Source organism: Primulina eburnea, chromosome 14 (genome assembly GCF_022965805.1).
Source record: "Primulina eburnea isolate SZY01 chromosome 14, ASM2296580v1, whole genome shotgun sequence".
NCBI classification, from domain to species: domain Eukaryota; kingdom Viridiplantae; phylum Streptophyta; class Magnoliopsida; order Lamiales; family Gesneriaceae; genus Primulina; species Primulina eburnea.
The window spans coordinates 18,952,129-18,978,346 of record NC_133114.1 but is presented as its reverse complement, the minus strand read 5'-3'; the positions used below and the strand labels follow the sequence as shown (position 1 = coordinate 18,978,346).

The following is a 26,218-nucleotide window of genomic DNA, read 5'->3' as shown; positions in this document are numbered from 1 at the left end:
CATGCATGAATTATGCCTAAAATACATAAAAATAATTAAACATGCACTTTATGCTTTAAAAAAATTTAATAAAATATCAGAGAAATTTAATAATTTGCATGCATGACAACTTTTTAAATTATATTTACTAACATGCTAAATTGCCACTTCTTAAATAAAATAAGTCTTTATTAACTTATCTCAATACTCCATCTCCAGTCCGACCTCACTTATTTAACTGAAAAAGTAACAATTAAACTTAAGATTGAAGAAGGGTTGCGTCGATTGAGTGGAGATGAAAAGGATCTCTGCGTCGATTGAGTGGAGCGTAGAGAGAAATATAACTAAGTTTAGAGTAGAAGAAAGATTTTAATCAAATGGATCATTTTTTAAAAAAAGTTCCAAAGGATTCCTTTTCCCTAAATTTCCCTTCATCTTCTTCCCCGCAAAGCAAGAATATTACTATACCACTTCCTTCAAGCTCACTGCTGTTCTCCACACTTTTTCTTTCCTCCCATTGCCCTCCGAATCTTCTCCGAAGTTACGCTTCCAACAGTCACGCCGCTGGGGCAATCGCGTCATTTAACTCCCACCCTCCCTCAGATCCGGGCTTGACCTTTTCCCCCTGTTGAATTTCAGTGTTAATGGAGAGAGGAACTCTAGTCAGGAAGCCACACACTTCGACGACAGATCTTCTCAATTGGTCGGAAATTCCGCTGGAAAACCCTCCCGCCACAGCTTTCGCCGCCCGTTCCCACCAGGTAATGTGTGCATTTCACTGAATTGATAAACGTGAGAATGTTTTCTTATTCAAAAAGAAAAAAAAATTGTTTTTGAGTTTTTAGTTGATGGATGCAGCCATCGGATGGAATCAGGAATGTGGTTGTGAGAACCGTAATTTTTGAAATATGTAATTAATAAGTTGTAAGAAAATTTTAGTATAAGATTTTTAATATTTATTAAAGGAGATATGCTTATGGGAAATAATTGTTGGAAATCTTTTTACCAAGTCAATAATACCTACACTAAGGCATGCTAATTTTTGAATATTGGAAAGAATATTTGCATGATTGGAGTATCATACAAATTAAAAGGATTGAGGCATGATAATTGCTAGAAATTTCGAAATTCCCCTAGATTTAATGCCTAATTATTATAATGGTTAGATACTTGGTATGTTGGAAGGAAATCATCAAACCTTGCACCAAAACCGTTGGATCTAGCAGCCTAAATTCTGATTTAATCTAAAGCATTGGATTAGAGCATAAATCTCCTAACTTGGGAAGATGAATTTTCGAAAATAGCAAGGAATATTGGAGTCAATATTGAGAGATTTGGAGCAAATTTTGGTATGATTTGAGTACCATGTTTAGATCCACCACCCTCACCTATAAATACCCTCATCACCCCACCATTCTTCACACCCCACAATTTCGAAATTCCGTTGCTGAATTTCGAAAGTTTCAGCAGCCATACTAGTCAAAACTCTGCCCGAAAATCGTCCCGAAGTTAGCTTAGAATTCGAACCGAAGCGCTGCCCGGACGAGGAACGAAAAGCGACCCAATCCTCGAAGTTGTGCACCACGTTTTTAGCATCATTATATACTGTAAGTGGGCTGTTTTAAAGAATTAATTTCGATTATGCATTCTTCGTGTGTTTTTGAAAATACAGTCGAGTACATGTTCTTTTCTACTCATTTTCTTGTGTCGAATTGCCATATTGTTTTAAGCACTGTGAGGAGTCGACTGTATATGGGTGGGAATCCCAACCATGACGTACCCTTACGCGGTGGGGGATATAACCGCTATACGGCCTCGCCCCCTTAGAAGAGTAAAAATTAGGGACTGATATCAGTAAACCATAGAAAGTTAGATAAATCGCAGTGGCTAGTAAAGTTTATGCATGTGTTATGAAGCACGTATGAAACTCATGATTTATGATTCGAATTTTATGCATGTTGTATTTATTGTGCTCGATATTTCCCCCACTTGCTGAGTATTCCCAAATACTCACCCCCCTTACAACCCTTCCCAGATAAGTTCGAAGAACAGATTGTGAGGAAGAATCTGAGCAGTTTTGAGGATGGTGAATGCAAGGAAATCGATTATGTTTAAGTTATTATTAATTAGATTTACGTTTCCGCATTAAAACTCTTTTGTCTTAATTATTTCAGTTTTGTAAAGACAATGTTATTTCATTGAAATTATGATATATAAACTGGTTCGGTTTATACTGTGCTACAAAAGGCTTGTTGTTTCGATTGTGTGATTGTTAAACAACGCCGGTGTCAAATAACCCCGGTCTCGGTGCGTGACATTTAAGTGGTATCAGAGCCAGGTTCATAATCCGAGTGGGAAAAATCGATTTTCAAAAAAAAAAAATAGAATTTCGAAAAAAAAAAAATTTCGGCCAAACAGCCCCTACACGCGCCGCCGCTTTTTTCGCCGATTCCGGCCGCTTCCGGTAGTGTTTCTTTGATCGGAGACCAGATCTAAGACCGCCTCGATGAGACGAACAAAAGCCCTCAAACAATTTCAGATTTCGCATTCGGAGGCAACGGGAATTTCAGATCTACGGATTTGGCGTATGAACCCTAACCCGAAAATTATTTTGTCCAATTACCCTACCAATCCTACTCCGATTATCAGTCCCTTTTACCCAAACAATCTAAGATCCATGGGTACCTTTTCCCAAGAATGAATTTCGAGTTCGGATCAACCAATCGGGAACGCCCAATTTCGAGTGAGTCAACCGATTTCTTGCGAGTTCCGACCAAATTAGGTTGCTTTCCGACCAATTCTGGCCGTGCCACCACCGGTTCTGTGATCCTGGCCCATTCACCAACACACGCCCTTGCTCCGACCATACTCCGGCGAGTCAACCCGGCGAGTCAACGAGTCAACCCGCCAACATTATCCTTCTATTTTTGGAAATTTTCGAAAATATATATATATTTCGATACCGTGCTCTATTAGTTCTTGATATTTTATTTTGTCCTATTTTTTTTGATATTCTGAGCATTTCCTTTTTATTGTTTCTAGGAAATGGAGAGATATCGGATTAGAGTGTTTTAGTGAACCGTTCTTAGTAGTTAATTTTCATTGTCGCTACGTTTTTCTATTCAGTACATTCATTTCATTAGATTGGTCAAATACTTTTAATTCATTTGGATTGGTCATGTTCATTTATTTTCCTGCTTAAGAAATCAATAAAATATTTTATTTGCTCCATTGATTTCAATTTACTTCTACGCAATCTATTGCATAAATCCTACTCGTACAAATTCTTAGAACTTGCGAATATAGGAAATGGCTGGCAGACCCCCGAGGCAGAACCGCAACCCGCGTTACGCTAATGCCAACCGAGAAGGCGAACAGGAGAACGAGCAAGGGAACGGACCCCCGCCTGCAGTCAACTTAAGCCGAGCAGATCTTATGGCCATAGCCACCATTGTGGCAACACACTGCAAGGGTTGGGAAACCAGAACGCCAATCAGCCACCACCACCTCCACCACAGCACGGAGTCAAGTTTCATTATGAATCACTGCGCAAGAACAGGTGCCCAACTTTCAGTGGCGCTGCCGACCCCGAAGTTAGCCAGAGCTGGCTCAAAAGCGTAGAAACTCAGTTGAGACTGTTGGAAGTCTCGGATGCACTAAAAGTGGACGTGATAGTGCCCTTCCTGGAAGACAAGGCAGCTAAATGGTGGGAAGCAGCCTCGCCAGCCATGACCGCTGTTGGACCAATCACATGGCGAATCTTCCGAGAAACATTTCTGAAACAATACTACCCGGCAGAAGTCAGACTGCAGAAGCTAAGTGAGTTTGAAAATTTCAGCCAGGCTCCAGATATGTCAGCTGTGGAATATACCTCTCAGTTCAATGCCCTTGGATCATATGCTCCAACGATTATGGCGGACGAAGTTCTGAAATTGCATCGTTTCAAGAAGGGGTTGAATAGCAGGATCCAATCTGCTCTAGCAGTCTACCAACCTGCCAACTTTTCAGACTTAATGGGTGCGGCTATCCGAGCCGAAGCTGATATTCGTCGAAGAGAAGGGGAAAAAAGGAACAAGCGACCCCCTGTCAGCCAACCTTCTCAGGACAGACCAATGTTCAAGAGGCCCAATCAGTCGGGTGGACCTCCCTCAGGGAAATTCTCCACCAATAACCATCAAGGGCTCAAGCCATGCCCAACTTGCGGCTTCAAGCACTCCGGGGAATGCCGAAGGGCCAGCGGTGTATGCTTTGGATGTGGAAAATCGGGGCACAGAATTGCAGAATGTCCTACCGCCGCCAACCGACCAGCAGGGCCGAACAGAGGAACTGGGATAAATGCGGGAGCAGGCCCTAGTAAATCCAAGGAGGACAAACCGAATGCCAGGGTGTTTGCCATCACGCAAGAGGAGGCAGATGACGCAAACGATGTCGTGTCAGGTACCATATTTATTTAGCAAGTGCCTGCTTATGTGTTATTTGACTGTGGTGTCACACATTCCTTTATGTCTAAGAGATTGGCTAAGAAGCTAAAACGTAAGCCCGTTAAGCTAACTGAACCCTTCCGAATAGCCACACCTACTAGTAGAGCTATTGAAACTGACGAGATTTACAGAGATTGTAAAATCAGTATTAGTGATCAGACTTTTAGCGCCGACTTGATACAGTTGGTCATGGTCAATTTCGACGTAATCTTAGGAATGGATTGGTTAGCAAGAAACAGAGCGATGATAGATGGTAAAGAAAATATGAGGAAAGAATATCCCTACCTATTTGGAGACCAAGCCAACTCCAGTTTCGAGGACGAAACTTCTCATAAGGAGGGAGGGATGTGAGAACCGTAATTTTTGAAATATGTAATTAATAAGTTGTAAGAAAATTTTAGTATAAGATTTTTAATATTTATTAAAGGAGATATGCTTATGGGAAATAATTGTTGGAAATCTTTTTACCAAGTCAATAATACCTACACTAAGGCATGCTTATTTTTGAATATTGGAAAGAATATTTGCATGATTGGAGTATCATACAAATTAAAAGGATTGAGGCATGATAATTGCTAGAAATTTCGAAATTCCCCTAGATTTAATGCCTAATTATTATAATGGTTAGATACTTGGTATGTTGGAAGGAAATCCTCAAACCTTGCACCAAAACCGTTGGATCTAGCAGCCTAAATTCTGATTTAATCTAAAGCATTGGATTAGAGCATAAATCTCCTAACTTGGGAAGATGAATTTTCGAAAATAGCAAGGAATATTGGAGTCAATATTGAGAGATTTGGAGCAAATTTTGGTATGATTTGAGTACCATGTTTAGATCCACCACCCTCACCTATAAATACCCCATCACCCCTGATGTGAATCTTGACACGAATAAATAGCAAACACGATTAAAAATAAATCGCACCCTCTATTCAATTACGATATTAAGATTCGTGTGTTTTTCCCGATCTTTTGAATCAAGTATTGTGTGATATTCACCTCTAAACTAGCAAGAGTTTAGCAACAAATAAACACGAGGATAAACAATCGAAAACTATACGAACCTTCGAAGAACTTTGCCTACGACAATCCGCACAAGCAACGATCGACAAATGCCACAAAGTTAAAAACTTTGATAAGTTTGATTTTGATTTAACAAAGCTTGGCTTTGAAAAGTTGAGAGAAAATTCTCAAAGGATTTGATAAACTCAAAATATTATGTGTATTGTCTTGAATTTCGTCCAAATACATTATAATAAAGAAAAGATATCAAAAATCTAGTCTCCCAAAATAATAAAACTCTAGAAAAGGAAACAAATCCGCGCAGAAAACACTAGGCACGGACCCCGGGCAGACCTCCGTGTCTGGGTCCGTGTACATACTGTAAAACTCTTCAATCGGGATCAAGGGACACGGACCCCGTGCTCACCTCCGTGTACGGGTCCGTTTAGGCACTGTATTTGCCAATAACAAAGGGCACGGACCCCGTGCCTGGGTCCGTCTCCAGGTCCGTGGAGCCACTGTAAAAACTCATCCCAGCTTGTAAAGGACACGGACCCCGTGTAGCCTCGGGTTTCTCCAACAATGCTTGAATGACATTCCGTTGGCCTCCAAACGTACTCCCATGCATCACGACTTCTTCAGGCTTGCTCATGACTCCTTGTAGTGCCTCCTTGAATCTCTTTAGTCGACCCCTCGTGATTGGTCCCTCCGGCAACTGCAAAGGATCCCATGCTTTCCTTGGGACGTCCACGTTCGCATCAACCCCACCATTCTTCACACCCCACAATTTCGAAATTCCGTTGCTGAATTTCGAAAGTTTCAGCAGCCATACTAGTCAAAACTCTGCCCGAAAATCGTCCCGAAGTTAGCTTAGAATTCGAACCGAAGCGCTGCCCGGACGAGGAACGAAAAGCGACCCAATCCTCGAAGTTGTGCACCACGTTTTTAGCATCATTATATACTGTAAGTGGGCTGTTTTAAAGAATTAATTTCGATTATGCATTCTTCGTGTGTTTTTGAAAATACAGTCGAGTACATGTTCTTTTCTACTAATTTTCTTGTGTCGAATTGCCATATTGTTTTAAGCACTGTGAGGAGTCGACTGTATATGGGTGGGAATCCCAACCATGACGTACCCTTACGCGGTGGGGGATATAACCGCTATACGGCGTCGCCCCCTTGGAGGAGTAAAAATTAGGGACTGATATCAGTAAACCATAGAAAGTTAGATAAATCACAGAGGCTAATAAAGTTTATGCATGTGTTATGAAGCACGTATGAAACTCATGATTTATGATTCGAATTTTATGCATGTTGTATTTATTGTGCTCGATATTTCCCCCACTTGCTGAGTATTCCCAAATACTCACCCCCCTTACAACCCTTCCCAGATAAGTCCGAAGAACAGATTGAGGAGGAAGAATCCGAGCAGTTTTGGGGATGGTGAATGCAAGGAAATTGATTATGTTTAAGTTATTATTAATTAGATTTACGTTTCCGCATTAAAACTCTGCCGTCTTAATTATTTCAGTTTTGTAAAGACAATGTTATTTCATTGAAATTATGATATATAAACTGGTTCGGTTTATACTGTGCTACGAAAGGCTTGTTGTTTCGATTGTGTGATTGTTAAACAACGCCGGTGTCAACTAACCCCGGTCTAGGGGCGTGACAGTGGTGTTTGGGGCTCAGATTACTGATGAAGAAGTTGAGAGCCTGAATAAAAGGTGGAAGATCTAGCTTCGTTTTCTCCTGCTTTGGTTATCGTTCCATTTTGTTTGAATTGATTGATTTTAATTGCAGCCATTTTTACTATCTTCGACTTTTTCTCAGAAAAATTGTGTAGTGTTGAGATTTTGTTAGCTCGTGTTTTTGGTTGCATTTAATTAATTTAATATTTTTGGCTGTATCTTTGAAATTTTTAAATTGAAGTTTGGAATCGAAATTTTAAACGAAAAAGACTCCGTTCTTGGAGTCAATCGCTCTTCTTTTATATCAATAATTTGATTGGACCCTTCTCTTTCTCTTCGTTTTATGTCTGCGTTGAAGAGATTTTGTTGACCTTTGACTAGAAATTGGATCTTGTTTGTATTCGTATTATATCTTCCTAAGATCTGCATTAGGCAGTTCACGATTGAATCTCAATATTGATATAAAGTTATTCGAGTTTTTTTCTATCAGTTGTTAAAGATAAAGTAATTTCTAGCTCTAAATCATACTTTAAGTAGAAGGTCAGACAATGGTGTCTTGGCTAATATCAGTTCTCCTTCCATATTTAGTACTGGGTTTCGCTTAAGTTTTACAAAACAAGGTAAATTGTTGTTTATTCTCCAGTATTTTTGGTCGTATTAGCACTGATGTCCATTCAAAGAAATTAACAGATACCTCGAAGATTATATAGAATTAGATTAACCTTGTAATTTGATCCATACTTCCATAGGTTTCGAAACCTCTTGGCTTGCTGGAAATCATGATTCACGCAAGCTAGGTAATAGCTTTGAGCGTCGCTTCTCCGAAAACCTCTCCTTCCTCAAGTGTAGCCACACCCAATCACCCTTCTCGAATACCACCTTCTTTTTCCCCTTGTTAGCTTGCTTGGCATATTGCTCATTCTTCTTCTCAATGTTGGCTTTGGCCTTCTCATGCAACCCCCTAACAAATTCAGCCTTCCTTTTGCCATCCATGTTTAACCTTTCACTCACAGGTAAAGACATCAAATCCAACGGAGTCAAAGGATTAAAACCGTATACAATTTCAAATGGCGAATAGTTAGTAGTAGAATGCACACAACGATTATAAGCAAACTCAACAAATGGCAAGCAATTCTCCCAATTCTTTAAGTTCTTCTTGAGAATAGCACGTAATAACGTTCCTAACGTCCTATTAACTACCTCAGTTTGACCATCAGTTTGAGGATGACAGGTCGTAGAAAACAGTAACTTAGTGCCAAGTTTAGCCCACAGTGTTTTCCAGAAATAACTTAGGAATTTAACATCACGGTCCGACACAATTGTCCTAGGCATGCCATGCAGCCTAACGACTTCTCTAAAGAATAGGTCCGCAATGTTAGATGCATCATCCGTCTTGTGACAAGCAATAAAGTGTGCCATTTTTGAAAACCTATCCACAACAACAAATATAGAGTCCCTCCCCTTCTTTGTCCTAGGTAACCCCAAAACAAAGTCCATAGATATATCAACCCAAGGTTCACTAGGGACGGGAAGTGGTGTATATAATCCTTGTGGTAGTGTCCTAGACTTAGCTTGTCTACAAGTTACGCACCTCTCACAAATACGCTCAACATCACGTTTCATGTGTGGCCAATAAAAATGTTCATGCAATGCACTTAAAGTTTTAGCCACCCCAAAGTGCCCCATCAAGCCACCCCCATGTGCTTCCCTAACAAGTAACTCACGAATTGATGACTTAGGAATGCACAATCTATCCTCTCTAAACAAGAAACCCTTATGCAAATAGAATTTATCATGTGGACCATGCATACAAGTTTCAAACACTTCTTTAAAATCATCATCTAGCACATACAATTCTTTAACAAGCTCAAACCCCAAGATTTTAGATTCCAAAGTAGAGAAAAGCACATACCTCCGTGATAGTGCGTCGGCCACTATGTTTTCCTTACCTTGTTTGTACTTGATGATGTAGGGGAACGTCTCTATGAACGCCACCCACTTGGCATGCCGCTTGTTCAGCTTTTGTTGAACCTTAAGGTGCTTTAGAGATTCATGGTCCGTATGGATTACAAATTCCTTAGGCCTCAAGTAGTGCTGCCACGTCTCTAGGGTCCTCACAAGTGCGTAGAACTCCTTATCGTACGTGGGATAGTTAAGCGCTGCCCCATTGAGCTTTTCACTGAAGTACGCCACCGGCCTTCCTCCTTGCATCAACACGCCACCAATACCTACACCTGAAGCATCACATTCAATTTCAAAGGTGTTAGCAAAATCAGGTAAAACAAGTAAAGGAGCATTAATCAACTTTTGCTTAATAAGGTTAAAGGACTTCTCTTGCTCCTCGCCCCAATAGAATGTAACGTTTTTCTTGATTACCTGCCGTCATCGGTGCCGCCAGTGTGCTAAAATCCTTGACAAACCTCCTATAGAAGCTTGCAAGACCATGAAAACTTCGAACTTGACCAACATTAGTAGGCGTTGGCCAATCCCGAATAGCACTTACCTTGTCTTCATCAACTTGTATACCCTGTGAACTTACCACAAAACCAAGGAAGACAAGTTTGCTAGTACAAAAATCACATTTCTTCAAGTTAGCATACAAATTTTCAGCTCTTAATGTGATTAAAACAAGCCTCAAGTGGTTAACATGCTCATCCAAGTTTTTGCTATACACTAGGATATCATCAAAATAAACAACAACAAATTTTCCTATGTGTGCACGCAAAACATGATTCATTAACCTCATAAAGGTGCTAGGTGCATTAGTTAAGCCAAAAGGCATAACCATCCACTCATAAAACCCGTATTTAGTTTTAAAAGCAGTTTTCCACTCATCACCTTCTCTCATCCTAATTTGGTGATACCCACTCTTCAAGTCAATTTTGCTAAAAATGCAAGAACCTTGCAATTCATCTAACATATCATCTAGTCTAGGTATGGGATGCCTATACTTAATGGTTATGTTATTGATTGCCCTACAATCCACACACATACGCCATGAGCCATCTTTCTTAGGGACTAGTAAAACGGGCACCGCACAAGGTGACATGGACTCACGCACAAACCCCTTATCTAATAGCTCACTTACCTGTCGTTGCAGCTCCTTAGTCTCCTCCGGATTGCTCCTATAAGCTGGACGGTTTGGCAAGGCACTCCCGGGCACCAAATCAATTTGGTGCTCAATCCCCCTCAATGGTGGCAAGCCTTGAGGTAGCTCCTCCGGAAATACATCGTCAAATTCCTGCAATAGTGAAACAATAATGCTCGGAAGGGATCCGGCTATATCACTTGTGTTAAGGAGAATCTCCTTGTAAAGAATTAACACAAGTGGTTCATGTGTGTGCAATAATTGTTTCAACTCACCTTTTTGGGCCATATATGATTTCTTTTTGGCCTCTTTCCTCTCTTTTTCTTTTCCCTCATTTTCTTTCCTCTCTTTTTTTGTTTTTGTGGCTATCTCACTCTTTTGATCACTCTTTTTTTCAGCCACTTCATTTTTGTTTTCAAAGGCCATCTCACTTTTTAGTTCACTCTTTTTTTCGGCCTCATCTCTCTTTTTCTTTTTCAAGTGGTCCTCCAATACTTGCTTTGGGGACAATGGAAGTAAGACAACAGTTTCTTTTTTCAAGACAAACGAGTACTTATTTTTGAACCCATCGTGAGTCACTCGATCAAATTGCCATGGCCTACCCAACAATATATGACAAGCATGCATAGGTACCATGTCACACAAAACCTCATCCGCATACTTCCCAATTGAAAAGGACACTAGAACTTGCCTATTCACTCTCACCTCCGCACAATCATTCAACCATTGAAGCCTATATGGTTGAGGGTGTTTTATTGTAGGCAATCCCAATTTTTCCACCAACTCAACACTAGCCACATTAGTGCAACTCCCTCCATCTATGATGATATTGCAAACCCTACCATTCACAAAACATCTAGTGTGGAACAAATTCTCCCTTTGGCTAGCCTCCTCATTCTTGACTTGGGCACTCATGATTCGCCTAGTCACTAGCGCTTCTCCTACAACCGCCCCATATCCCTCATCGGGATCCTCCAACTCAGGCATATCATCATCACTACCCTCGCCATCTCCCTCACTTTGAGATTCATACTCACCATAATCATTCAAGATCATCACCCTCTTATTAGGACAATCACTAGAAATACGACCCATCCCTTGACACCTAAAACATCTAACATCTCTAGAGCGATTAGAAGGAGTTTCAGATTTACCTTGGACTCCTTGCTTAGGCGCCTCTTGTTTGGTCTCAAATTTGGGCTTGGCCACTACTTTGTTCTCCTCACGCTTCCCCACATTTGATCTCCAAGAAGATGATGCACCTCCGGTTTGATTGGTGCGGCCAACTCCTCGCCTCTTGAGTTGTTGCTCCACTTTTATGGCCATTTGCACCATCTTGTCTAGATCTAAGTAGTGCCGAAGCTCCACTTGATCTTGGATCTCCCTGTTCAAACCACAAAGAAAACGAGCCATAGTTGCTTCATTATCCTCCTCAGTATTTGCCCTAATCATGAGTACTTCCATCTCCTTATAGTAGTCCTCAACACTCTTCAACCCTTGCCTCAAAGTTTGTAGCCTCTTAAACATCTCCCTATAATAGTGGTTAGGCACAAACCTCTTCCTCATTACACTCTTCATCTCATCCCAAGATTCAATAGGTCTCTCATTATACTTTCTTTTAGTGGTCACTAATTGATCCCACCAAATGAGAGCATAGTCTAAGAATTCAACCACCGCCAACCTCACCTTCTTTTGTTCGGAGTAGTGGTGACATGCAAATACGAACTCTACCCTCTTTTCCCATTCTAGGTACGCCTCCGGGTCCGATTTCCCATGGAATGAAGGGATTTTCATCTTAATGCTACCCATGTGACCATCTTCCCTAGTCTCCTCATATCTACCCCGCATGGCTTCCCTTCTTCCTCTACCAAATCCTCTATCTCTTCCATTCCTACCCCAATTCTCATTTTGACTCTCATCGCCTCCTCCTAGATCATACTCCTCGTCATCTCTACCCAAATCCTTAGGCTTAGGTTTACCCCCACTAACACTAACCTCAAGTTTACCCAACCTCTCATGCAACGACTCCATTTGGGTCGTCATCGCCCTACTAAAATCCCCAAACAACGCATCCATTTGGGCCTTAGACACCCCCGAATTCGAACTATCTCCTACCTCCCTCTCCATTTAATTTCAAATTTGTACCTGCAAGAAAAGGTTAGTAGAAATAAAATAATCCTCACCCAAATGCTCACGGTCACTCCAAAGAAATTCTCTCGTTTTTTTTTTCCTCACAATTTTGTTTGCTCACAACAAATACTCACCGTTCACTCCAAAGAAAAGTCACTCGCACTCAAGTGTACCACTCGAATTTTGAAAGCTCTCTTGGAAGTGCTCAAGCTTTGTATTGCGGGTATATCAAACAATCAAGGTTCAAACTTGTGAACAAATGCGACCGACTCACTTGGACTGTGTAGACAAGAAATTCGAATATAAGGAAATTTTTTTTTTTTTTTTTGACTACGAGAGGCAATTGAATATGACTCTCTAAAGGGAATAGAACAATATATCAAAAAGAAATAATGGTGAATTTTCGGAATTTTTGTACTTTTTTTTTTTTTTTTGGCTTGAGTACTACTCGAAAATCCCAAAAAAAAATCACCAACAAATTTCGAGAATCACAGATTCACGAAAAAATTTACGAAGAACGATAGAACAAAACAGATCTGAAAATAACGAAGAAATAATACAGATCTGCAATTTAAAAACAAGATAACTAACTTGAATTCAATAAACCTAAAGCTCTGATACCAAATGATGTGAATCTTGACACGAATAAATAGCAAACACGATTAAAAATAAATCGCACCCTCTATTCAATTACGATATTAAGATTCGTGTGTTTTTCCCGATCTTTTGAATCAAGTATTGTGTGATATTCACCTCTAAACTAGCAAGAGTTTAGCAACAAATAAACACGAGGATAAACAATCGAAAACTATACGAACCTTCGAAGAACTTTGCCTACGACAATCCGCACAAGCAACGATCGACAAACGCCACAAAGTTAAAAACTTTGATAAGTTTGATTTTGATTTAACAAAGCTTGGCTTTGAAAAGTTGAGAGAAAATTCTCAAAGGGTTTGATAAACTCAAAATATTATGTGTATTGTCTTGAATTTCGTCCAAATACATTATAATAAAGAAAAGATATCAAAAATCTAGTCTCCCAAAATAATAAAACTCTAGAAAAGGAAACAAATCCGCGCAGAAAACACTAGGCACGGACCCCGGGCAGACCTCCGTGTCTGGGTCCGTGTACATACTGTAAAACTCTTCAATCGGGATCAAGGGACACGGACCCCGTGCTCACCTCCGTGTACGGGTCCGTGTAGGCACTGTATTTGCCAATAACAAAGGGCACGGACCCCGTGCCTGGGTCCGTCTCCAGGTCCGTGGAGCCACTGTAAAAACTCATCCCAGCTTGTAAAGGACACGGACCCCGTGTGCAGGTCCGTGTACACGTCCGTGTAGCCTCGGATTTCTCCAACAATGCTTGAATGACATTCCGTTGGCCTCCAAACGTACTCCCATGCATCACGACTTCTTCAGGCTTGCTCATGACTCCTTGTAGTGCCTCCTTGAATCTCTTTAGTCGACCCCTCGTGATTGGTCCCTCCGGCAACTGCAAAGGATCCCATGCTTTCCTTGGGACGTCCACGTTCGCATCAACCCCACCATTCTTCACACCCCACAATTTCGAAATTCCGTTGCTGAATTTCGAAAGTTTCAGCAGCCATACTAGTCAAAACTCTGCCCGAAAATCGTCCCGAAGTTAGCTTAGAATTCGAACCGAAGCGCTGCCCGGACGAGGAACGAAAAGCGACCCAATCCTCGAAGTTGTGCACCACGTTTTTAGCATCATTATATACTGTAAGTGGGCTGTTTTAAAGAATTAATTTCGACTATGCATTCTTCGTGTGTTTTTGAAAATACAGTCGAGTACATGTTCTTTTCTACTAATTTTCTTGTGTCGAATTGCCATATTGTTTTAAGCACTGTGAGGAGTCGACTGTATATGGGTGGGAATCCCAACCATGACGTACCCTTACGCGGTGGGGGATATAACCGCTATACGGCATCGCCCCCTTGGAGGAGTAAAAATTAGGGACTGATATCAGTAAACCATAGAAAGTTAGATAAATCACAGAGGCTAATAAAGTTTATGCATGTGTTATGAAGCACGTATGAAACTCATGATTTATGATTCGAATTTTATGCATGTTGTATTTATTGTGCTCGATATTTCCCCCACTTGCTGAGTATTCCCAAATACTCACCCCCCTTACAACCCTTCCCAGATAAGTCCGAAGAACAGATTGAGGAGGAAGAATCCGAGCAGTTTTGGGGATGGTGAATGCAAGGAAATTGATTATGTTTAAGTTATTATTAATTAGATTTACGTTTCCGCATTAAAACTCTGCCGTCTTAATTATTTCAGTTTTGTAAAGACAATGTTATTTCATTGAAATTATGATATATAAACTGGTTCGGTTTATACTGTGCTACGAAAGGCTTGTTGTTTCGATTGTGTGATTGTTAAACAACGCCGGTGTCAACTAACCCCGGTCTAGGGGCGTGACAGTGGTGTTTGGGGGTCAGATTACTGATGAAGAAGTTGAGAGCCTGAATAAAAGGTGGAAGATCTAGCTTCGTTTTCTCCTGCTTTGGTTATCGTTCCATTTTGTTTGAATTGATTGATTTTAATTGCAGCCATTTTTACTATCTTCGACTTTTTCTCAGAAAAATTGTGTAGTGTTGAGATTTTGTTAGCTCGTGTTTTTGGTTGCATTTAATTAATTTAATATTTTTGGCTGTATCTTTGAAATTTTTAAATTGAAGTTTGGAATCGAAATTTTAAACGAAAAAGACTCCGTTCTTGGAGTCAATCGCTCTTCTTTTATATCAATAATTTGATTGGACCCTTCTCTTTCTCTTCGTTTTATGTCTGCGTTGAAGAGATTTTGTTGACCTTTGACTAGAAATTGGATCTTGTTTGTATTCGTATTATATCTTCCTAAGATCTGCATTAGGCAGTTCGCGATTGAATCTCAATATTGATATAAAGTTATTCGAGTTTTTTTTTATCAGTTGTTAAAGATAAAGTAATTTCTAGCTCTAAATCATACTTTAAGTAGAAGGTCAGACAATGGTGTCTTGGCTAATATCAGTTCTCCTTCCATATTTAGTACTGGGTTTCGCTTAAGTTTTACAAAACAAGGTAAATTGTTGTTTATTCTCTAGTATTTTTGGTCGTATTAGCACTGATGTCCATTCAAAGAAATTAACAGATACCTCGAAGATTATATAGAATTAGATTAACCTTGTAATTTGATCCATACTTCCATAGGTTTCGAAACCTCTTGGCTTGCTGGAAATCATGATTCACGCAAGCTATATTCATTAATTGAACTAGGTAGTGTTGGGTGATTGATCTCGAGGCAATAAAGTTAATATAAACGAACACCATGAACCCTGTTTCGGAATATATAGACAATCATCTTTACATGTCTCTTTACATAATAATCATTCCTCTCTTCAATGCTCAACAGAATCGCCACCAATAAAACAATTCCAGTAGAATACAATTTTTTAGTTGCCTTTTTGAATCTAGGAAAAAAGGTTTATGGTTGTATGTATTTAGGACAACTTTATTTATAGGCCGATTTACACAAACATCACAAGCCTTTTTCGACGCACTTTGTGTTTTTTTATTACATACGAGTTGGCCAATCCTCTATTATACTAATTTTATATGGCTATGCGGATATGTTCTGATGAAAGGATTTCTTGATCCACTATCAAGCGCCTTGTACTTGTACGTCATTTAATGTACACATCTGCTTTCACTGTGTTTTAGGAAACCATGTTCAGACAATAAAATGAAGGAAATGACTGTGAGTGGCATATTTAAAAGCAAAGGAGAAAATGGAACATCAGAGACTGAGGATGTTGACCAGACCCCAGCAAATAAAACTGGATTGCGTATGTACCAGGTATTCCTGAGGGCTTCTTGTTTAATATAGTGTATTACTTTATGTGAGAAGTGAGATGTTGTGTCTTGTTAAATTTTATGCATAATATTGTTATTAGCAAGTGGTGGGCGGAGTCAGTCAAATTTCTTTTGGTGAAGAGGAAGCTCTTTCTCCCAAGAAGCCGGCAACTCTACCTGAAGTTGCAAAGCAGCGGGAGTTGAGTGGAAATTCAGAGAGCGAGTCTGAAGCAAACTTGAAAAAACAATTTTCAGATACCAAAAGCAAGGAGCTCAGTGGGAATGATATTTTTGCTCCCCCGCCTGAAATTCTACCCCGCCCTTTAGCTGCCCCGGCTTTGGTATTAAGAGAAAGCATTACCATTGGAGATCATGGATCCCATGATGTACATCTTTCTTGCAATCTTTACTTAATATATGTATATGCTTTTTACGAAATTTTGTGATTAATACATGGAAGTTTATTCAGCCTAGTAATTTTTTTTAAACAAGGTCTTTTTGTTGTGCATGAAATTTAGGCTGTTGTTTGCTATATTATTGAGGGAGATGCATTACTCGCCTCTTGATGGAGTGTTTTTCGCTTGTTCTAAAATACCCTTGCCCCTTCTACACCCTCTACTTTACAATTGCATATTTATAATTTGGTTGAACTTTTGAATTTTTTTATCAAGTTTTATCTCACCTTTAATTTGAATTTCAAAAGATTAAAATGTGAGAATTTTCAACATTTTACTGCGTTTTGGTCTCTGTTTTCTGTTTTTTGGGAACTGTTATTGTTTATGTGAAAGTGCATATTGTTGATCTCGGTTTTCTCGTACCCAAACGCAGCGGAAGATTTAAAATTTTATTTTGACAATCAAAAATATTTGGACACTTGTATAGTTTAAATTGAATAAACATTCATAGGGAGTTATAAAGTGAAATTTTCACTTGGCTCCAACTAATCCGGTATTAGCGGACGTAGCTCTTGTTGTAAATCTTTACGAACTTTCTTCGATCTCCGAATCAGGTCCACGACCGGATTACTTATTCCTCTTCTAACTTGCACTAGAAAATTAGAAGATATTTTGCGTAGAGAATAAAAAACGAGAGGCGGCTCAAACCAAATTTTCCTTTGATGGAGGCCAAAATTTTTTAGAGAAACAAGAGAGCAATTTTCGAAAATTCCAATCAAGAGGATGTAGGCTAGTTTTTCGAAAAATTGTAAGGATTAATGAATAACCCTAAACTTAATACACATATATATAAGCTCAGATCCCATTAATTAAATTAAATACTTAATGGGCTTAATCAATTAATTATTCTAGTCCAACTAGTTTAATTAATTAATTAATCTTTTAAAGTCCAATTAAGAACCTTAATAATTTGCATGAGCTCATAATACATACACCCATTACATTTAATTTAAATCTTTTATAAATTCAACATTTGAATTTAATATTTAAATTATAAATTCAACTCCTTGAATTTATCGCCTCCAAAATTTAATATTTAATAAACTCAACTTTTGAGTTTAATAATTTAAATTCTCAAACTTTATAAATTCAACTCTTTGAATTTATTCTCTCCAAATTTTATAAATTCATATAAATTCAACTTCTTGAATTTACTATCTCATAAATTCAACTCCTTGAATTTATTTTCTCAAAATTTAATAATCATAAATTCAACTCCTTGAATTTACTGTATCATAATTTTATATAAATTCAACTACTTGAATGTATTCTCTCATCGGGAACAAATGATCTAGTGCTTGTGTGACCCTCAATGGTTCAGGATACAGCTAACCGTGAGTTCACAACTCTTTGTGATTCAGGACATTTTCCTTTATTCGGGCTTACCCTAATTCGCCCCAATTCCATGTATCAACAATTGATCATGAGAATGCCAGAAATCATATTTCTGATTAAACCCATCGAATCATGGTAAGAGCGTCTAGTAGCATCGCCCGATGATTCCCTAGGTATCACTGATAGTGCCTGCAAGAACCAGTCGATTATGATTAACGTACAATACAGTCCCTTCATCTCATATATCCCGATCGAATCTGCAACCATTGGTTCATCGAGGATTGTATATTATTTCGATAACTATGTGACACATATAAATAGTGGCACCGCATGTACTATTGGAGAACTCCTTCTCCAACGTACATCTCATACTTTGGCCTGAGATTCAACGCACTATTATTTCATCAGATCATATAGGATATCCACACCCATAGGTGAGCGGTGAATCCTCGGCTACAATTGTCACACCCTTACTCTATTCTTGACATGATTAATGATACTTATACTTGTTATCAAAATAAGGTTTGAATGATATAACTATAGTATGAAGTAAATCAAACAAGAGGCATCACTTTGATGGTTTATGAAAATTTTGGCATGATGTCCCTATATTTTGTATACACAAAAACTCAAGCAATACTATTCATACACATTTATAAACATATTCTCATATACCAACATACTTTGTATCATCATACATAACATGGAGCTTGTTTCAAACCCTCATATAAAATTTACTACAATACATATGCGGAAGCTATACAATAAGAAGTCCCGGTTCTTGTCGAGGTAGGGCACGTCACAAGCATCAATTGGCGAACCGGCATCCTATGTCTCTTCACTACCTGATCTTGTAACACATGAGCTACGTGAGTTTATAAAACTCAATAAGTTGGCACTTATACGTATCAATATGCATCGAAGGAACATACATATCAAGTCGTGACAACAATGAATCTTAAAAACATGTCATACCGTAGCATATATTCAATGTTCATTTTTGTACTTGAGCCTCATTAGTTGACATGTACTACTGTGCTTGCTTTATTATATAGCTACTACTGTGTTGGACGTCAGGGAGCAACCTTTGGCAACCCCACGCCCCATGAACATATATTGGCCAATAGCTTTGGTGGACTTAAAACCACCCATGATGTCAACAAGCTCTATATCATGTAAAATCAGTCCTTTTTCTTTCAATGTTCATGTTCATGTTCATAACATAGCACCCATCATCAATATTCATGAGTTTCTTACATATTTAATACATAACAATGGAATATGGTGCTATGTTTTTATCAATAAACATACTAACAATGTACATATATCAATAGACAATGGGAAGCATTTGAAATTCATAATATTACTCATGTATTACTTCAAGAACATGCCAACTTACAGTCCAATCGTACGAATACTTGATTGAGACGGTGTTTCTCGCTCCTATACTGTCAAATATACCAATAATTCAGTCACTATTGCATAAACTAGATGAAAATCATTCCTTTATTGTCACCTACATGTACCATAACTAAAAGAGAAGAAAACTTACACCCTTATGAAGTTCTTGTGATGGAGAACTAAGGTCTAGCTTCAAAACTTTGAAAGGAATGAAGAAAGAGAGCTTTGGAGGAAGATTCTAAGTTTTTCTTTCGTGTCTTGCTGTGAAGGAAAGGGGAAAGAACTGATACAATGGCTCAGAAATTCGAAACTTATCTTTTTGTATGAAAGGCGGCGCTCGGGCGGTAGTTTTCTACCGCTCGAGCGCGGAATATTCTGTCCAAAATGTAAAATTTTGGTGCACTGGCGCTCGGGCGGTCATATTCTACCGCTCAGGCACCACATGTTCTGTAAAATTGGTGAGCTTGTAAAGTAATGGCGCTCGGGCGGTAAAATCTTTCCGCTCGGGCGCCACTTGTTCTGCTTCTGCGCGCTACTTCATCAAAGATCGCTCCAGGAACGTCTCTTCCGTTCATAATCTGAAAAAATGGTAAACTAGGAAGTTGTAGCTCTATGTCTTGGCTTGAATCTCCCACTGGTTTCATGTCATTTGGAGGTCTGAGTAAAAGGTTATGCCCATTATCCCAACATGTGTCATTGTAGGAGTGACGATACACACAACTCATTTCGGGGCGCTTTTGGCTTGTCTTCCATAATGATTTGGACAAAACTCAAAATAAGAAAGTTGTAGCATTATATCTTAGCTTTCTAATGGTTAATGCCTCACACAATTTGGATCAATATTCAAATCATTATGCTAAAGCCCGTACGAACTACCATATTTACATCTCATTTCCCACAACTTCCATTACACTATCATCACCTACACATCTTACTCTACTATTAGACATATATTCATTCTCAATATACCATGGGCAATATAAAAGTCATGTTCAATCTCAATATCGATACCTCAATCATCACGTGGAATCTCACGAGCTAAATAACTACATAATAAACGACATAAACGCATTATTATCATTTGTACGAGTACCCGGGCATTACAATTCTCCCCTCCTTCAAAGAATTTCGTCCTCGAAATTTGACGTACCATATAGTTCAGGATATCTCTGTTGGATCTAGTCTTCTCGCTCCCAAGTTGCTTCTTCAATCGCATGATTGCGTCATAATAATTTCACCAAGGGTATTTCCTTGCCTCGTAACACTTTTGATTTCCTATCGAGGATTTGGACTGGTCGTTCTTCATATGAGAGATTCGAATCAAGCTCCAATGGTTCATAATGAAGAATGTGAGAAGGATTGGCCAAATACTTTCGTAGCAAGGAAACGTGAAAAACATTGTGAACATTTGACAAGTTCGGAGGTAAAGCAACTCGGTAGGCTCTTTCTCCTATTCTTTCCAAGATTTCAAATGGACCGATATATCTTGGACTTAATTTTCCCTTCTTACCAAAACGCAAAATGCCCTTCAATGGTGATATCTTTACAAATACATGGTCACCAACCTGAAATTCCAATCGACGACGTCGCACATCAGCATAGTTTTTCTGTCGACTCTGGGCAGTGTGCATTCTTTCTCTGATCTTGGTTACCAATTCAGCTGTCTGTTGTACCAATTCAGGGCCTAATAATTTCCTTTCTCCTATTTCATCCCAATGTACTGGAGATCGACATTTTCTACCATATAATGCAGTATATGGTGCCATTCCAATGCTTGACTGATAGCTATTGTTATATGTAAACTCAGCCAACGGTAGTTTACTGTCCCAACTACCCGGGAAGTCAATAGTACATGCCCTCAACATATCTTCTAAGATCTGATTCACTCGTTCTGATTATCCATCAGTTTGAGGGTGGAATGCTGTGCTGAATGACAATCGAGTTCCCATAGCATGATGCAAGCTTTTCCAAAATGCAGATGTAAATTTGGGTTCTCTAACTGATACAATGGACACTGGGATGCCATGAAGCCTCACTATCTCTTTGATGTATTCTTCAGCATATTGATTCATCGTGTATGTGGTCTTCACCGGAAGAAAGTGAGCTGATTTTGTAAGTCGATCCACAATAACCCATATAGCATTGAACCTTCTTTGAGTTCTTGGCAAACCAAGAATGAAATCTATCGTGATGTGTTCCCATTTCCATTCAGGAATGGGTAGTGGTTTCAGGAGTCCTGCTGGTCTTTGATGTTCAGTTTTGACCTGTTGACAAGTTAGACACTGTGCAACAAATTGAGCAATGTCCATTTTCATACCTGGCCACCAAAATAATGGTTTCAAATCCTTGTACAATTTTGTGCCTCCTGGATGGATCGAATAGGGAGTAGCATGAGCATCAATAAGAATGTCGGTCCTGACCGTTCCTTGTTTTGGCACACACAATCTACCCCGATATGTCCATATTCCTTCCCCATTCAATTCAAAGTTCGAATGTCCTTTATCCTCATCTCGGTGTCTCAATTGCTGGAATTCAGTATCTGTATTTTGTTCGGCCTTGATCCTGTCTGCAAGCGTTGGTCGAACCATAAGAGATGATAGCTGAAATGCAGCTCCCTTTGGAATAACATCAAGCTTCAAGTTCTGCAAATCCCATAGGATTTGTTCTTGTACTTGCATCGCAGCAATAGAACTGGACTTTCGACTTAACGCATCTGCAACAACATTGGCTTTACCTGGATGATAGTTAATAACACAATCGTAATCCTTCACCAATTCCAACCAACGTCGTTGTATCATATTCAATTCCTTTTGCGTGAATAAATATTTCAGACTCTTGTGGTCCGTGTAAATTTCACGCCGTTCACCATACAGATAATGGCGCCAAATTTTTAACGCAAATACCACTGCTGCCAGTTCTAAATCATGTGTGGGATAGTTCTTTTCATATTCTTTCAATTGCCTAGAGGCATAAGCAATCACCTTCTCGTGTTGCATCAAGACTGCTCCTAAACCTTGTTTCGAAGCATCACTGTACACTACAAAATCTCCTGATCCTTCTGGAATAGCAAGGACCGGTGCTGAAGTCAATTTTTCCTTTAACTCTTGGAAACTGCGATCACATGCTTCGTCCCATACAAATTTCACACTCTTTCAAGTTAAAGCAGTCAAAGGCAATGCTATCTTAGAAAATCCCGCTATAAACCGACGGTAATAACCAGCTAGCCCAAGAAACTGCGTACCTCGGTAACAGTGGTAGGTCTTAGCCAGTTATTAACAGCTTCAGTCTTACTTGGATCCACTGATATGCCTTCTTTTGAAATGATATGACCCAAGAATGCTACTTGTTCAAGCCAAAATTCACATTTCTTCCATTTGGCATATAATTGTTTATCCTTCAAAGTCTGCAAAACTAATTGCAAATGTTCTCGATGCTCCTCTACAGTTCGTAAGTAGATGAGAATATCATCTATAAACACAATCACAAACTTGTCTAGAAATGGCTTGAAAATTCTATTCATTAAATCCATAAAAACTGCTGGTGCATTTGTTAGTCCAAATGGCATTACAAGAAATTCATAATGCCCGTACCTGGTTCGGAAGGCAGTCTTTGAGATATCATCTGATTTAACTTTTAATTGATGATAGCCTAATCGTAAATCAATCTTCGAAATATAGCAGCTCCTTGTAGTTGATAAAAAAAAAATCATCAATTCTAGGGAGTGGATACTTATTTTTGATTGGCACTTTGTTCAACTCCCGATAATCAATGCATAGACGAAGGGTACCGTCTTTCTTCTTCACAAACAAAACAGGTGCACCCCACGGTGAAAAGCTCGGTCTAATAAACCCTTTATCAAGCAACTCATGTAACTGTTCTTTCAGTTCTTTCATTTCTGTAGGAGCTAATCGATAAGGAGCTTTTGAGATCGGATGAGTTCCTGTCACAACATCAATTACAAATTCGATCTCTCTATCTGTGGGTAAGCCTGTTACATCATCAGGAAATACTTCTGGAAATTCACAAACAACATCTGTATCTTTTAATTCACGAACAGGTGGATCACTAGTTAACACAGATGCTAAATATCCTTGACACCCCTTCTGTAGTAATTTAAAAGCCTTCATACAAGAGATTATCCGAAGAGGTAAGGATATACCTGCACTTGCTACGGTGAATGGTTCAGCTCCTACTGGTGCAAACTTGATCATCTTTATGCCACAGTCAATAGTAACTCTGTACTTCGAGAGCCAATCCATTCCCAATATCACATCAAAATCGGTCATTTTCAAAACAATCAATTCAGCATACATCTGATGACCTTGGACATATATTGGACATACTCGCACAATCTGATCTGTCTGTAATTCTTGCTCGGAAGGTAAGGCTATGGCGAGTTGGGTCTCTAGTGTACTTGCTGTAATGCCTAGACTCTTTACAAATGATTCCGAAATAAAGGAATGTGTGGCTCCTGAATCTAGTAAAACAATAGCAGTAATACCAGAAATCAAGAACATACCGGTGATCATCGATGTATCCGCATCCAATTCTTCTTTGGTCATGGAGAAAAGGCGTCCCTGTACTTTATCTGAACTTCCTGGACAATTCTTGGCGAGATGTCCTGGCTTCTTGCAACGATAACAGACATTAGAACCTTGCATACATTCCCCGCCATGAAGTTTGCCACATTTAGGACAAGGTGGTCTGTCCTGTTCTTTACGTGGAGGGGGACCCTTGCCACTGGGTTCCTCTGGTCAAGCACCTTTGCTATCGGTCTTTTAGCCTTGTCCTGTTCCTTGGCTCTTTTGAAAGTACTGTTGCCTTCGTTGTTGCCGGTCTATGTCAATGTCATGTTCATCTTGTTCTGCCATAAGTGCTCTTTCTACTATCTCCCCGTATGTAGCATCTTTCGACATCCTTACATCTCTTTTAATTTCAGAGCGAAGTCCCCGCATGAAGTGTTCGCCCTTACTTGTGTCATCCTGTGCAATATATGGTACATATTGGACTCCGGCCTCGAATTGTTGTATGTATTCCCCCATTGACATGGTTCCTTGCTTCAGATTAAGGAAATCGCTGGCTTTCTTGGCTCGTACATCTTTACTGAAATACTTGTTGTAAAACACAGTTTTGAGCTTGTAAAGTAATGGCGCTCGGGCGGTAAAATATTTCCGCTCGGGCGTCACTTGTTCTGCTTCTGCGCGCTACTTCATCAAATATCGCTCCAGGAACGTCTCTTCCGTTCATAATCTGAAAACATGGTAAACTAGAAAGTTGTAGCTCTATGTCTTGGCTTGAATCTCCCACTGGTTTCATGTCATTTGGAGGTCTGAGTAAAAAGTTATGCCCATTCTCCCAACATGTGTCATTGTAGGAGTGACGATACACACAACTCACTTCGGGGCGCTTTTGGCTTGTCTTCCATAATGATTTGGACAAAACTCAAAATAAGAAAATTGTAGCATTATATCTTAGCTTTCTAATGGTTAAGGCCTCACACAATTTGGATCAATATTCAAATCATTATGCTAAAACCCGTACGAACTACCATATTTACATCTCATTTCCCACAACTTCCATTACACTATCATCACCTACACATCTTACTCTACTATTTAGATATATATTCATTCTCAATATACCATGGGCAATATAAAAGTCATGTTCAATCTCAATATCGATACCTCAATCAACACGTGGAATCTCACGAGCTAAATAACTACATAATAAACGACATAAACGCATTATTATCATTTGTACGAGTACCCGGGCATTACAACAATGCACTGACTCCTATATTTGTCGCAATTGTACCCAATCTCGCCACCTAATGACTCTCCTGGAGTCGTTAAACGAGTCAAAGCACAACCTTAGCATATAGAGCCTCAGTGTTGTCCCGGGTCGTAAGGACTAATGGTGTACAATCATAACCACAGACTTATCCTCTCGATGAATGATAACCACTTGGAAAGTCCGAGGGAGGGTAGTTCTGTATAATCATATGATTACCCATCTGCATGTTTGGACATCTCTATGCCCTTACCAAGAAACGCAGTACACAACATCACAGATGCTAGTCTCGAGCTCAAGCGGTCTTTATCCTTATTTTAGGCGTCTGAATCGACTAGGAACGAATTTAGAATATGCAATGTTTACAAATGAGTTTCAACATCGAATTACGATTCATTTGTATTAAAGCATAATCATTGACTTTATCTATATTGATTGCATGGGTATACATATTAAGTAAAACGTAACCATAAAAATTAAATTATATTAAAATAAAGATTGTTTATTACAACTGAGTCAATAAATTCCTCAGCCAACAGTTGACTTATAGGGCATCTACTCTAACACATATAACATTCTACTCATAGTATGTAAAAGAGTATGTAACATTATTCTCGTATATTAAGATACATCAACACCAAACAATTTTCTTTCACTGAAACTTAGGATTGTATAAAATGTGAGCATAAAGATGAAGTCGACTTCACCTGTTCTTCTGTATTTTGAAGGGTGCTGGAGGTCAAAACAATGACTCGTCTGCTGCCGAAATCATAGTAAAGACAGCAAAGAAGATTCCTAACCAAAAATTCACCGAGCTCTCAGGAAACGACATCTTCAAAGGCAACACACCCCCTGCATCTGCTGAGAAACCACCGAGTTCAGCCAAATTGCTAGAGATGAGTGGCAGTAACATCTTTGCGGACGGAAAGGTGGAATCTCGAGACTTCTTAAGTGGGGTTCGTAAGCCTCTGGGCGGTGCCCTGCATCTGCTGAGAAACCACTGA

At 39.3% G+C, this 26,218-nt stretch overlaps 1 protein-coding gene across 1 annotated transcript; it reads left to right on the top strand.

Annotated features, from left to right (window-relative positions):
* The first annotated feature begins 244 nt into the window (after positions 1–244).
* Positions 245–26,218, top strand: LOC140811233 (uncharacterized). Its single transcript, XM_073169100.1, has 6 exons — positions 245–740; positions 838–863; positions 14,831–14,878; positions 16,102–16,237; positions 16,335–16,619; positions 25,943–26,218. Exons 1-6 carry the CDS (start codon positions 624–626, stop codon positions 26,216–26,218), a joined length of 888 nt encoding a protein of 295 aa, XP_073025201.1. The 5' UTR covers positions 245–623.